Source organism: Phascolarctos cinereus, unplaced genomic scaffold, assembly GCF_003287225.1.
Source record: "Phascolarctos cinereus isolate Bilbo 61053 unplaced genomic scaffold, phaCin_HiC Scaffold_2;HRSCAF=192, whole genome shotgun sequence".
In the NCBI taxonomy this organism is placed as follows: domain Eukaryota; kingdom Metazoa; phylum Chordata; class Mammalia; order Diprotodontia; family Phascolarctidae; genus Phascolarctos; species Phascolarctos cinereus.
In genome coordinates, this window is record NW_027555625.1 from 164,708,239 (window position 1) to 164,722,245 (window position 14,007).

Here is a 14,007-nt window from a genome sequence, read left to right on the forward strand (position 1 = left end):
TGATTACATTATCTTGAATTTTATACACAATATTAACATCATTTGTACTTATAAATATGCACACAGGCTCAGAATTAATTAGATTTGGCAGGTATATCTTGGGTGTCTTACTAGTAAAATCAAAGAGGAAGGATTAGAGTAGATACCAGGAAGAAGTACTAACAGATTTTCCAAGAAAGTTTCCTTCCCTCCCGTATCCAAACAAAGAAAACAAAGGAAAGCATTGTGGGGGCTTCTGTCATTGTCAAGTGAGTAAGCTACTCCTGGGAGTAAATTAGGTATTTTGGAGAGATTCAACAACTCCTTTGGGCCTCTAGGGGCACATCATTTTAAAAGCAACTCCCCAAAGGTTTAATTTGTGTCAAAGGGAACAGTTTACTCTCTTACAAAGGCTTAGGTGCATTCTTTCTTCTAAATACTTGCTTTAGAGAGAGATATATTGTAGGGTATTTGTAATGTAGTATCTAGAGGACTAACCTGGGAGTCTGGACACCTGGGTTCTAGCCTCAGCTCTGCCATTAACTTGATGTGTGATTCTGGGAAAATTTTCTAGCACTCGGGGCCTCAATTTTGCCCTCTGTAAATGAGAGAACTTGACTCTATGATCTATAAGGAACTTTCCAGCTCTAGATGCTACAATTCTCTGAAAGACAAACTTTAAAAAGTTATTTTACTATGAATGGCTTAATAATTTACAAGGAAACTATATAATGTGGAAAATTGTACAGTATCACAAATTTTCTTAGTTTAGGTTTGGATATTACATAGCATCCTCTTTATGTACTTAAGGGACGCCCTTAAGGTACTTTAAATACTCTTTAAAGAAGGGGGAAAGGAAAAGGCATTTCTTTAGCTCTTTCTATGTGCTAGGCACTGGGCATACAAATGCAAATCAAACTCAGAACTTTTCAATTTTCTTAAATGTGGCAAGAACATAGATTTGGTAATGGAAGAGATTTTTTAGGTCATCTAATCCATTCCCCTCTTTTTACATTTGAGGAAACTGAGGCCCAAATAGCTTAAATGACATATCCAAAGTGACATAGGTTGTAAGTATTAGAACCACAGACCCTCTGAGTCCGGGGCTCTTTTCAACCATATTACTTTCCAATCCTCTAGTCTGGCATCCTAAGCCTACAATCTAGGTTGAAATTACTTTTCCAGGTTTGTCTTACATTACTCTCCCTATACCTATAGCCAATTACCCTAGACAAAAATGTTTTACATACTTAATTTGCTTTCCTCTTTTCATAAAATTGTTTATACTGTTCACTCTTACTTTCTGTTAGTCCCCAGTTCCCACCTCCTGTTTCTATTGAAATACTACCCATATTTCAAGGCTATGTTCAAATCCTTCATGAAACCTTTCCTAATGACCCCAGTCTACTATAAGTTGATTTCTCCTCCATCTGAAATTCTGAAGTACTTTTTCTGTACTCTTTGGGAGGATGTCTGCGACACATTTTAAGCTATAGCTAGCTGTGTACATCTTGTTCTCCTAGTAGATTATAAATTACTTTAGAGCTGTCCATCAAGTCTGTGTCATTTTCATATGCCCTGCACATGTAGCATATATTAGCCATCTGATAAATATTTGTGGTTTGAATGAATGAATGTTTTAATATAAATAGGGGGCATCTAGGTGTAATGGGGGGGGGAATAATGAACTTGAAGTCAGTAAGAGCTGAGTTCAAACCCTGCCTTTGACACCTTCTACTTTTATGACCATGGCAAATCACTTACCTCTGAGCCTTAATTCCTCATCTGTAAAATGGTCTTAGTTACACATAAAGTATTTGCTTAAAGAAGTTCTTGTGAGATAATGTATTTAAAGCATATATCATTGTCATTATTATTAAGACATTTATCCCCATGATACTTTGTGCCTGCTTAAGTTCATTAGATAGGAACCAGGAAAGGATTCTAAGATAAGACATTAGTTAATATGCCTCTGGGCAATTCCTGTTTAACAAAATTATACATATTAGCTGTTTATACTTCTTTTGGGAGAGAAACAAAAACTTATCTCCTCCTCACCTACACCCCTGTACATGAGCAACAAAATACTACTTCCCCACAAAACAGGTCTGAGGGAACTGTCCAGATTTGGTTACTATAGCTGTTCCCTTTGATTATTCCAAGTAGACAATCATAAAGACCTTTCTGACAGAGGAGAGGAGACTCAGTGTATATCCAGTTCAGCCCTGGTTCGTTTGGGGGCCCATTCAATTTATGTTCAATCCCTGGGGTGAATCAGGTGTGTTGCCCCCATTTCTGGCTCTCTCCAGTTTCATTTAAAAAGGTATTGGTCTCAGGTTCATGTCTGCCAAAAGACCTAAATTCAATTACTAGTACTTCATATTGTAGTGTAAAAGAGGACTGGATGGATAGTCTAAGGGCATGGTACTGAATGCCAGATCTCTTACTGTGACCTTGGCAGGTCACTTTACCTCCTTGGACTAGTTTATTCCTCTATAATACAAGGATATTGGACTAATTGACCTCTAAGGTCCCTATGTCCTCAACTGATTAGTGGGGGGAAAAACCATATAGTTATGTCTACTTTGAGTGATTCTTCACCATCATAGGTCATTAAATAATAGAAAAGATTTCAGTAGTCATCCATTGTTGACACAGGCTTGTGAAATAGAGATACAATCATTTCAAATAATTGTCAACCCAAAGGTTCAAGGTTTCTAGTCCATAAACACATTATTTTTAGTAATGTTTTACACAAAAACATTTGTTTTACTGCTACTGGTACCCTTGACTATGTCCTCACACATCTGGGTAACTCTATTCCAATTATAGTAAGTATTCTATTCTAGATCAGCAAAGCAAATTCTCACTTCTTGTAGGAATTAATTTTCATCCTTCTTAAATCAATGAGGTAGTCAAGCATATACTTTATTAATTTTTCACAGGTAGCAATATTTGTTCATATAAATGTTAAATATATACTCCTACAATAGCCATTTTTATAGTTGAAAGCAAAAACTCAGTTTAATTAGTCATTTTCTTGAGCATATTTGTGAATGTCAGTGATATTGTTTTCTTCTTCCTTAGAAAGCATTATACTACTTCTTGAAGGCAGCCAAGGCAGGAAGTGCAAATGCCATGGCATTTCTGGGAAAGGTACATATTTTTTTTTGATTAATACTTCAAATTTTATTGTGACACATCAGGGGTGAACTAGAATTCCTATGAGAAAATAATAATCTATAGAAGCAAATGACCAGCTGTGCTGCAGTCAAGGTTTTATGGGAACAAAGACATAAAGGTCTAAAATAAAAAATACATTAACTCCATTTTATGGAGGATATCATTAAATCCATTTATTCAGGAAAATCCTGGGCTTTAGAAAGCAGTGTGTGACCAAATAGGTGGGAAAAGAATTGTACAGGTCATCTAGTAAAATAGTCCTCTACACATGTGATGATGAATTCCAGCATAAAAGGAATCCACCACCTATGGGTCTTTATAAGCAAGTTAGAACTCCCCTCCAACACTAAATGCTCCTCTGATGCTACTTCTCTTGATGTCCCCTGTCAATCCGTGTCTCTCTTTCTATTCTCTTGAATCACAATGCACCTCCAGGCTCACCTAAGTCAATAGGGTCATAGCTCCTAATTTGAATTTCCCAAAGGTAGATTTGTTGTTAATGCTTTGGGATTGTATTATGTAGCTGTCTTCCTCTTTTCTTTCTGTCTCCATTACAGAACTCTTCAAATTTCACTCTTGTGCTTGCCAATCTCTCCACCAATAGGTGACCAACTCTTCGAACTTTCTGAACCAATTTTCTTTAGTAACTATGAGAACATGCCTGCTTTTCTCATCTATTCAGGGTTGAGGAACTCAGACACCAGGGTGTTGAGGGACATTAATGTACTTATTGAAGTTTAGGGAAGGAGAGGAAGACAGTCGGGTACTGAGCCTCATGAGAAATGAGGCAAGTAGATGGAGGTAGGTGGATGACTACAACAAGGATTTGGATTTAAAGAAAGATTGCTGAGTGACAGTGGCAAGGACACAATATAAGTGAGAGTGAGGTGCAAACAGTATGACATCTTGGTAGAATAATAAATGCTTCAGGAGCTATGGAAGGAAGAAAACAATGAATGAAAAGTCATTTATTAAGTGCTATGTGCCAAGCACAATGCTAGGCACTGGATACAAATATAAAAGAGAAGATAGTCCCTGACCTCAAGGAGTTTATATTCTAATAGGGAGAGGCAACATACACATACAAGGGAATGGTGGTCAGAGAAGGATATATTGGTTTGGAAAAGTTACAGTAATAGAGAATGAAGCCAACACAAAGCAGACATACACTCTTTCCAGTAGCAGTGGCTGTGTAGATTTAATTATGGTTCTGGAACTGAGTAGCAGAAGGATAAAAGGTACATGCATAGTAGCAAGGTAGCTGGTGAAATGATGTCCAGGAAATAAAATGAAGCATCCCTGGAGCTGGCCTAAATCTACTGGACCAAGTGAGGCACTAGTCAGAACAGCAGAAGCTCTACTAAGAGAGTTCTAGAGCTGAAAAGGGTTAAGTCATAAAGGTTTTCATTTCTGGTGTGGGAGGCAAAGCTTCTGGTAAGATGTCCAGAAAGCTAAGTGAAGCATGATTGGAGCTAGCCTAGATAACCTTGATATAGCAGACCACTGTAAGATAATCACTATGTGTGCAGCCAGGTCTCTAATGTGGGAGTTTGGAAGCTAAAAGGTCCAAGTCCTGCACAGCATGGTTTCTGCTGTAGGCACCAAGGTAGCTGACCAGGAATGGTGTATCTCCTGGGGGAGCCAGGTTTCAGTTAGCAAAAGAAGATGGAAAGAGTGTGAAATGAAAAGATCCATGATAAAAAGGAATTTGTCATCAAGAGAGTAAAGGCTTCAGAGGGCACCATGGAATGGGAGGGCAGAGGAGGATATGGGGTTGTGGAGGAATAGAACTGAGATAGATGAAGATGAGACTACAGAGATTATTTGGATGAGGAACATATTTTTGCCATAGCATATGTTGACTCTGAATCATGAAAGAGGAGAAACATGAAAGGGGAGAACTGGACAATGGTTTGCCATCGTATGGGGAATGACAGGTTAATTGATAAGGTACTGCCAACTTTCTGGGGGACCTGGGAAGACTGAGCATGGAATCCATAAGGGCTCTTACTACTTCTGTCTTTTAGGGGCTGAAGACTTCTTGTAGTTCTGAGACCCTGCCAGGGAAAGAAAAACAAGCTAGTAATTAAGTCTCTAGATGCTAGGCTGAGATCGTACTCTGCACACATCCCAGGATGGTAGGGAATAAGGCACACCAAGGAGATACTGCATGTGATTCCATCCCTAATATCTCAATCACCTGGTCTCTGGAAGTCACCCTCTTTCTCTCTCCCATTACTTTTGGTATGCTGGACCTCAGGATCTGAAGGAAATAGCTTAGAATCATTTTCCAAGCAGGCCTAAGTTCCCAGAGGCTGAAGCTCACACCCAAATGAATGTGAGACCTTTAGAGTTGATCATCTACTTTCTCTGGCTCCCAGAGATAAGGTCTCTCATAATTCTAAGTCCCAAGAGGTAGAGGAAAAATCTGGAGGAATTGTGTACTGTTCTGGGCATCTCATTTTAGGAAGGATTGTTTTTGTCACTTGTCCTTTATTCTCGAAGAGGACCAATGACATCCAGAGGGAGACATCTTGACTTGCAAGTGAATTGGATTTAAGTGAGGCAGGGCTGTGCAAAGTCATCAGCCTCATTCTCTCCCTCAGAGTCATCGGAGCACAGTGGCAAGACATAGGTCAGGACAACTGAAGATGACCCCCACTACAATGGGAGACCTCAGCCTTTTTAAGCTAAGGTCTTTCCCAGGTCTAAGTTTGTCTGAGGTAATACCAGTCAGTGATTAAGGACTAGGTAAGAATTGAGGCAAAAGATGGCCTAGTTTGACTTCATAAAAGGATCAGTCTGGGAGGGGAAGAACCTCAAAGTTTCTGGTGGGAACAGAAACAATTGCTCTTTACAAAGGATATTGATAAGCTGGAGAGGGTCTAAGGAGGGATAGCCAAGATCTTGAGGGTCCTGTAATATAAGGGTCATTGGAAGAAATTGGGATATTTATCTAGAAAAAGAGAAGACTTAGCAGGGTCATGATAGCTGTCTTCAAGTATTTAAAGGGCTGTTGGGCTGTCATGCAGAAGGAAATTTGTTTTGTTGTATTTGATCTCAGAAGATGGAAGTAGGAGCAAATGAAGAGCAAAGTAGCAGAGAGACAGAGTTAAGTTTCATACAAGAAAAAAACTTCCTAAGAATCAGTGATGTCCAAAAACAAAATGGGCTACTTTCAGAGGTTTCCCTCCACTAGAGGTCTTCAAGTAGAGGTTAGATGACCATTTGCTGGAAATGTAGAAAGGATTCTTGTTCAAGTACATCTAGGTGGTATGCAGATAGAGTGCTAGATCTGAAATCAGGAAAACTTCAGTTCAAATCTTGCCACAGACACTTACTAGCTCTGTGACTCTGAGCAAGTCACTTAACTATTATCTGCCTCAGTTTCCTCATCTGTAAGATGGGGATAATAGCAACAACTACCCCAAGGGTTATTATGAAGATAAAATCAGACAATATTGGTAAAGCACTTTGCAAACCTTAAAGCATTATATAAATGTTAGCTATGTTATTATACCTACTGTTAGATACAGATTGGATTAGATAATCTTTAAGATCCCTCCCACAATTGTGTAACTGTATAAGAAAAGTACAAGTGTGCCAGGATCAAAAAGGGAAGCATCTACCTAATTCATTGCACTGTCATCAGGCAAGATCATTCACAAACATCACCTACAGATCCAATAGTGTCCTCCCTTATACTTACTCTTCTCTGTTTTTCCTAGATGTATTTAGAAGGCAATCCTGCAGTACCACAAAATAATGCCACTGCTTTTAAATACTTTTCCATGGCTGCTAATAAGGTATGCAATTCAACATATCACTATGAAAATGTAAGATGTTTCATTTTCATAAATGATGAACTAATGTCGTAGAGGTGAGTCCAAACCCCAGGCAATTTATTGACAATGGATGAGTTTTGTAAACTAGGGGAGTAAGATAGTACTGACAATATTAATATTGGTGAAAGCTATTCTCACCGCAAGAATAATTATAACTTGTAACTCTCTAAGACAATACTTTATAACTCTTTAAGACTATGTTGCACACCAGCTGCTGATCTGCTTTGGAAGATGGCGCTTACTTCCTAGAAGTTTCCTTCTCAGATGAAATCGCAGGTCCAGACTGAAAACACTTTTAAAAAATGTTTTAGGGCTTAAAAATGCTTTCCTCTCAATACCCTTGGGGCAGGTAGGTGATGCAGTAGATAGAGCTCTGGCCTTGGAGACAGGAAGAAGTGTCCGGCCTCAGACACTTACTGGCTGTGTGACCCTGGACAAGTCACTTAACCTTGTTTGCCTCAGTTTCCTCATCTATAAAATAAGCTGGAGAAATAAATGGCAAATCACTCCTGTATCCTTGCCAAGAAAACTCCAAATTGGGGCACAGAGAGTCAGACAGGACTGAAACAACTCAACAGCAACAGCATCCATAGGTGGTAGGTAGTACAAGCATTCTCATCCCCATTTTAAATGAGGAAAACTGAGGATTGGAGTAGAGGTCACTAGGTAGCACAGTGGATAGAGTGGTATGCCTGAGTTCAAATCCAGCCCTGGATACTTGCCAGCTGCGTGACCCTGGGCAAGTCATCTAACTGCCATCTGCCTTAGTTTCTTTACTATAAAATGGGGATAATTATAGAACCTTTCTTCCAGTGTTGTTGTAAGTATCAAATGAGACAACATTTGCAAAGTGCTTGTTAGCACAATGCCTGGCACAGAGTATGCTTATTCCCTATTCACTTCCCATTCCCCTTCAAGCAGCATAGTTAACATTAAAGCCTAGAGGAGAAAGCTTAGTATATGTGAAAGGAATTATTATGGGGAGGGGGGTGGGAGAACTCTTCCTTTATTGCTAAAGAAAGCAGATGCTAAAAGTCTAAGGTGTACCTTCAATTGCAGTATTAAAAGCTAGAAGGAAACTTAATGGTACTTTAGTCCAATCCTTATCCTTCATTTTATGGATGAGGAAAATAAATTTCAGAGATGCCCAACTTCACAGATGTCATGAGTAGCTTTTAAAATTTAAACCTAGGTCACTGAACTCCAATTCCTGTGGGTTTTTTTCCACTATTCCTTCGTCATCAGCAATGGGACAAGCAAAAAATCTGAACTTTTCCCTGTACCTATGCAGAAGAATAGTCCTCTGTGCAGAATAAGGAAATGAAAAGAAGAGGGTGGGATTCTAACTACACAGACCATATAACTGTATAAATGCAACATTATTAACATCCATAATCCTGGAGTTGTTGTTCTTCAGTAGTTTTCAGTCATGTCCAACTCTTCATGACCCTATTTTGGGTTTTCTTGGCAAAGATATTGGAATAGTTTGCCATTTCTTTCTCCAGTGCTACAGATGAGGAAACTGAGGCAAACAGGGTTAAGTGACTTGCCCAGGGTCACACACCTAGTAAGTGTCTGGGGCTGGATTTGAAATCAGGAAGATGAGTCTTCCTGACTCCAGGCCTGGCACTCTATCCACTGGTGCCACCTACCTGCCCATAATCCTAAAGTTGGTAAACAGCTAGGTTAAATCTTCTAGTCCTATGTGGTATGAAATATTTTATTCCCTAAGAATTACATTCTGTAATGCTCACCAGAAATATATTCTCAAATTGGGGTAATAATATGACTGTTATGAAACATTCTTATTTTAGTAAAATCTACTCCTGTCTGCTGGTATTGTGGCACAAATTACTTGGGAAGACTACATAAAGCTTTCTTCCATATGGTATGGTGGATAGAGTACTAGACTTTGGAGTCAAGAAGAACGAGGTTCAAATACCAACTCAGGAACTTACTAGCTATATGATCCTGGGAAAGTCATTGAATTTCTCTGGGCATCATTTCCTTCATCTGTAAAATGAACGTGGTTTGTGTCAATGACTTCTAATGCCCCTACTAGTTCTAAATCTATGATCTTAAGATCCTGTTTACTTTAATGCTTCAAGGATACAGGAGTTCATCTATGTAAGTACTTCCTTTTCCCATATAGACTGCAACCCCTCCATGCCCAAGTAGACAGTTTAGTGGGGTAGCCAAAAAAAAAGTATAGCCCTGTGCCCTACTGATGATAAGCCCGCCTGAAGTTAGTGGCTCATTGGAATGAGTGCTAGGCCTAGACTCAGAAAGACCTGAATTCAAATCCAATCTCAGATATTAATTACCTGCATGACCCTGGGAAAGTCACTTAACTTCTTTTGGCCTTAGTTTCCTCAACTACAAAATAAGGATAATAATAGAACCTACATCCCAGAGTTGTGGAAAGGATCAAATGAGACTATATTTGTAAAGCACTTAGCACAGTCCCAGCACACAGGAGATGTTTAATAAATATTTGTCCCCTTCCTCCCCCATTTTGGAGAACATAACCTGCTGCTCAGTCTATATTCTAAATATTTCCAACTGGCTAGGACCTTCTAGAGCCCATGCTAGTCTTGCATAGCCTTTGAGAAGTCTGGGTCACCTCCTAGTCATGATGAGGCATCACAGGATACCTTTAATGGAGCTTCTCTTTTTTAATTCATGCAATAATTATTGCTTATATTATTTATATAATTCTTATTTAATAATTATTGATTATTTGTATAATTATTATATTTTAATTTATGTAAGTATTGCTTAGTATATTTATCTGTAAATCGGATTATGGAGAAAGGGGGGAAGAGTCTAAAAAAGGAGGGGAAAAAGGGAAAGGAAAAATGTAGGTGGGCAGGAGATCTGATGGGATCTGGGAAACAGTGCAGTTTCATCCACCTCAAATAATTTTAGAGCTGTGGTTGGTTGTATAAACTAATCTCAAGCCCAAACCATTTTGTGAAATGGGATCAGCAATTATCTGGAACGTAATCTAAACTGACACTAAGCTCCCCACCTTTATACCCAAATGAAATATTAAGCCATTCTTCAGTCTATTATTTTTCATGACAGTAGGTAGGTGTGGCCAAGGATTGATTCATTAACTTGATGCTTTATTAGACTTGGGTTTCTTGGCAAAGATACTGGAGTAGTTTGCCATTTCCTTCTTCAGTTCTTTTGACTGATGTGAAACTGAGGCAAATAGGTTTAAGTAATTTGCCCAGGGTCACACAGCTAGTAAGTGTCTAAAGTCAGATTTAAATACATGAAGATGAGTCTTCCTGGTTCTAAACTCAATGCTCTATCTACTATACCCCCTAGTTGCCCCTTATTTACCTTTAACATCTTGAATTTACACTTACATGTGTCCATGCCCCAATGCAAATCTATATATGTCACATCTACCACTATTTCTTAGAAATAGATTATTAAAACATATGACTTTGAGAGCTTTGGCAAAGAGTCTGTTACTGCAAGAGTTTATTAATTTAAAACCAATTATCTCTAAATTCTTCTCATCTTCCCACAATTTTCTGCATAAATCATACCCATGCCCACCACACGTTTCTCATTTGGAATCCTCCCTCCATTCCACAAATTCTCTATCCACATCCTACTAGTCCTTCAAAGTTCAGATCATGTCCCCCATTCCATCATGCTTTCCCAGACTATTGCACTTCACAATCATCTTTCCATCCTCTGAAATCCTAAAGTACTTCTTATCTGTAGAATTTATTTGGCAATTTAAAATATTCTACCTTGAGGCATCTCTGGCATTATTTTATGAAATATATACATATGTGCACACATACCTTATTTCCCCCACCACCTCTTACTCAAACTAGATTATAAGCATTATTAGAAATTATCTTACATTTCTTTTTATTTCCCACAGTGTCTAGGCTAATGGCAAGAATTCAATAAACATTGGTTGAATTAATAAACTGTTCCCTGGGCACCAGTTGATTAAAATAGGGAAAGTCTTTGACTCCTAGATACCCTAAACATAACCTTTAGCACACTGAAATAATAAGAAGTATAATCATGGAGGGGTAGTGTGGTATTGTGGAAAGGATATGGGACTTAAGTCAGGAAGCTCTGAGTTTAAATCCTGCTGGTGAAGGAATTGTGGGAATTGAGGGAACCACAGCTCCAACCTCAGTACTACCTGTGTGAAAATTCACAAGTCACTTAGTCTCCTTGAGTTTAGTGTCATGGTATGTAAAATGACGATAAGATAACACTACTATAGTACTTATCTCACTAGGTTAGTGTGAGGATCAACTGAGATAATGTATGTAAGGTAATGAATAATGGCAGCTATTGTAATATTAAGGACACTCTGAGACTAAAACAGTCGTGGTTGTTGTTATTGTTGTCATTGTTGAGTCATGTTCAACTCTGACTTTTCATGACTCCGGGGACTATAGCATACCAGACTCTACTATTCTCCACTATCTCCCAACATCTGTCTGTGCTCATGTTCATTGCTTCTATGACACTATCTATCCATCTCATCCTCTGCCATCCCTTTTTCCTTTTGCCTTCTATCTTTCGCAACATCAACGTCTTTCCCAATGAGTCTTATCTTTTCATTTGGCCAAAATATTTAAGCTTCAGCTTTAGTATTTGACCTTCCAATCATTAGTCTGAATTTAATATTATGTGATTTCATCTCCTTGCTGTCTGAAGGACTCTCAAAAGTCTTCTCCAAAAGCACATTTTGAAAGTGTTCATTCTGTACGACTCAGCTTTACTTTATAGTTCAACTCTCACAGCCATACATTGCTATTGGAAAAACCATAGCTTCGACTATATAGACTTTTGTTGGCAAAAGTCTCTGCTTTTTAGTATGCTGTCCAGATTTGCCAAAGCTTTCCTTCCAAGAAGTACGAGTTTTTTAATTTTGTGGTTGTAGTCACTGTCCACAATGATCTTTGAGCCCAACCATATAAAATCTGACACTGCTTCTATTTCTTCTCCCTCTATTTGCCAGGAAGTGATGGGATCAGTTGCCAAGATCTTAGTTTGGGAGGGAGTGGGGTTGGTTTGTTTATGTTAAACTTCAAGCCAGCTTTAACACTTTCCTTTCTGACCCTCAACAAGAGGCTTCTTAATTCTTTACTTTCTCCCATCAGAGTGGTATTGTCTGCATATTTGACATTGTTGATATTTCTCCTGGACACTTTAATTTGATTAATCCAACCTGGCACTTTACATGATATACTCTGCATGTAAGTTAAATAAATAAAGTGGCAATATATACCTTGTTGCACTTGTTTTCCAATCTTAAACCAATCAGTTGTTCCATGTTTTGTTCTAACTGTTGCTTCTTGATCCATATGCAGGCTCCTCAGGAGACAAGTAAAATGATCTAGTACTCCCATCTCCTTAAGGACTTGCCACATTTTGTTGTGATCCACAGCATCAAAAGCTTTAATGTAGTCAATGAAGCAGAAGTAGATGTTTTTCTGAAACTCCCTTGCTTTCTCCACAATCCAGCAAATGTTGGCAATTTTGTCTCTAATTCCTCTGCCTCTTTGAAAACCAGCCTGCTCTTCTGGTAAATCTTGGTTTATTGCTGAAGCCTAGCTTGCAGAATCTTAAGCATAACCTTGCTGGCATATGAAATAAGTGCAATTGTTCAGTAATGTGAACATTCTTTGGCATTGCCATTCTTTAGGATTAGGATGTAAACTGGTCTTTTCCAATATAGTGTCCACTGTTGAGTTTTCCAAATTTGCTGACATATTGAGTACCACACTTTAACAGCATCATCTTTTAGGATTTTTAATAGCTCAGCTGGAATTCTATCACCTCCAGTAGAGAGTATAGCCTTATTGTTAGCAGTACTTCTTAGAGCCCACTTGACTTCACTCTCCAAGATGTATGTCTCCAGGTTAGTAACCACACCATCTTGGTTATCACTGATGTTAAGATCTTTTTTTAGATTAATTTATTTATTTTTAGTTTTCAACATTTACTTTTATAAGATTTTGAGTTCTAAATTTTCTCCCCTCCCTCCACTTTGCCCTCCCCAAAATGGCATACAATCTGATAAAGACTATAGATGCATAATCATGTTAGACATATTTCCACATTAGTCATGTTGTGAAAGAAGAATCAAATAAAAGGGAGAAACCACGAGAAAGGAAAAAAACGAAAATAGTATACTTCAATCTGCATTCAGACTCCATAGTTCTTTCTCTGGATGTGGATAGCATTTTCCATCATGAGTCTTTTGGAATTGTCCTAGATTATTGCATTGCTGAGAAAAGCTAAGTCTATCGAAGTTGGCCATCGCACAATATTGCTGTTAGTGTGTACAGTGTTCTCATGGTTATGCTCGTTTCACTCAGCATCAGTTCATGTAAGTTTTTCTGAAATCCACCTGCTTATCATTTCTTATGGAACAATAGTATTCCAAAGATCTTTCTTGTATTGTACTTCTGTGTATTCTTGCCATCTCTTTTTAATCTTTTTCACTTCTGTTAAATCCCTACCATTGTTGAGTTTTATCATGCCCATTTTTGCATGAAATATTCTCTTCAGATCTTTTCTCTTTCCCATTCTATTTTTTCTTCTTTTTTTTTTTGCATTGCTCATTTTAGAAACCTTTCTTATCTTTCCTTGCTATTTTCTGACTTTCTGGTTTCAGTTGGGTATATCTTTCTCTTTCTCCTTTACTTTTCACTTTCCTTCTTTCCTCAGCTATTTGTAAAGTCTCATCAAAAAGCCATTTTTCTTTCTTGCTCTTCTTTTTCTTTGGAATGTTTTTTGTCACTGCCTCCTGTACAATATTGTGAACCTCTGTCCATATTTCTTCAGGTACTCTATCAGATCTAATCCCTTAAATCTATTCATCATTTGCACTTCATATTCATGAGGGATGTTATTTAGGTCATACCTATATGGTCTGATAGTTTCCCCTACTTTCTTCAATTTAAGTCTGAATTTTGCAATAGGAAGTTCATGATTTGAGCCA

General features: G+C 38.2%; 1 protein-coding gene across 3 annotated transcripts in view; it reads left to right on the forward strand.

Annotated features, from left to right (window-relative positions):
- The window catches only part of SEL1L2 (SEL1L2 adaptor subunit of SYVN1 ubiquitin ligase), a 164,380-nt gene that overhangs the window by 120,374 nt on the left and 29,999 nt on the right, over positions 1-14,007 (forward strand). For all 3 annotated transcript variants that reach the window (XM_078149715.1, XM_078149714.1, XM_020986232.2), the window contains 2 exons: positions 3,067-3,135; positions 6,891-6,968. In XM_078149715.1, coding sequence (XP_078005841.1) covers positions 3,067-3,135; positions 6,891-6,968 — 147 coding nt within the window. The remainder of the gene's footprint in view (positions 1-3,066; positions 3,136-6,890; positions 6,969-14,007) is intronic.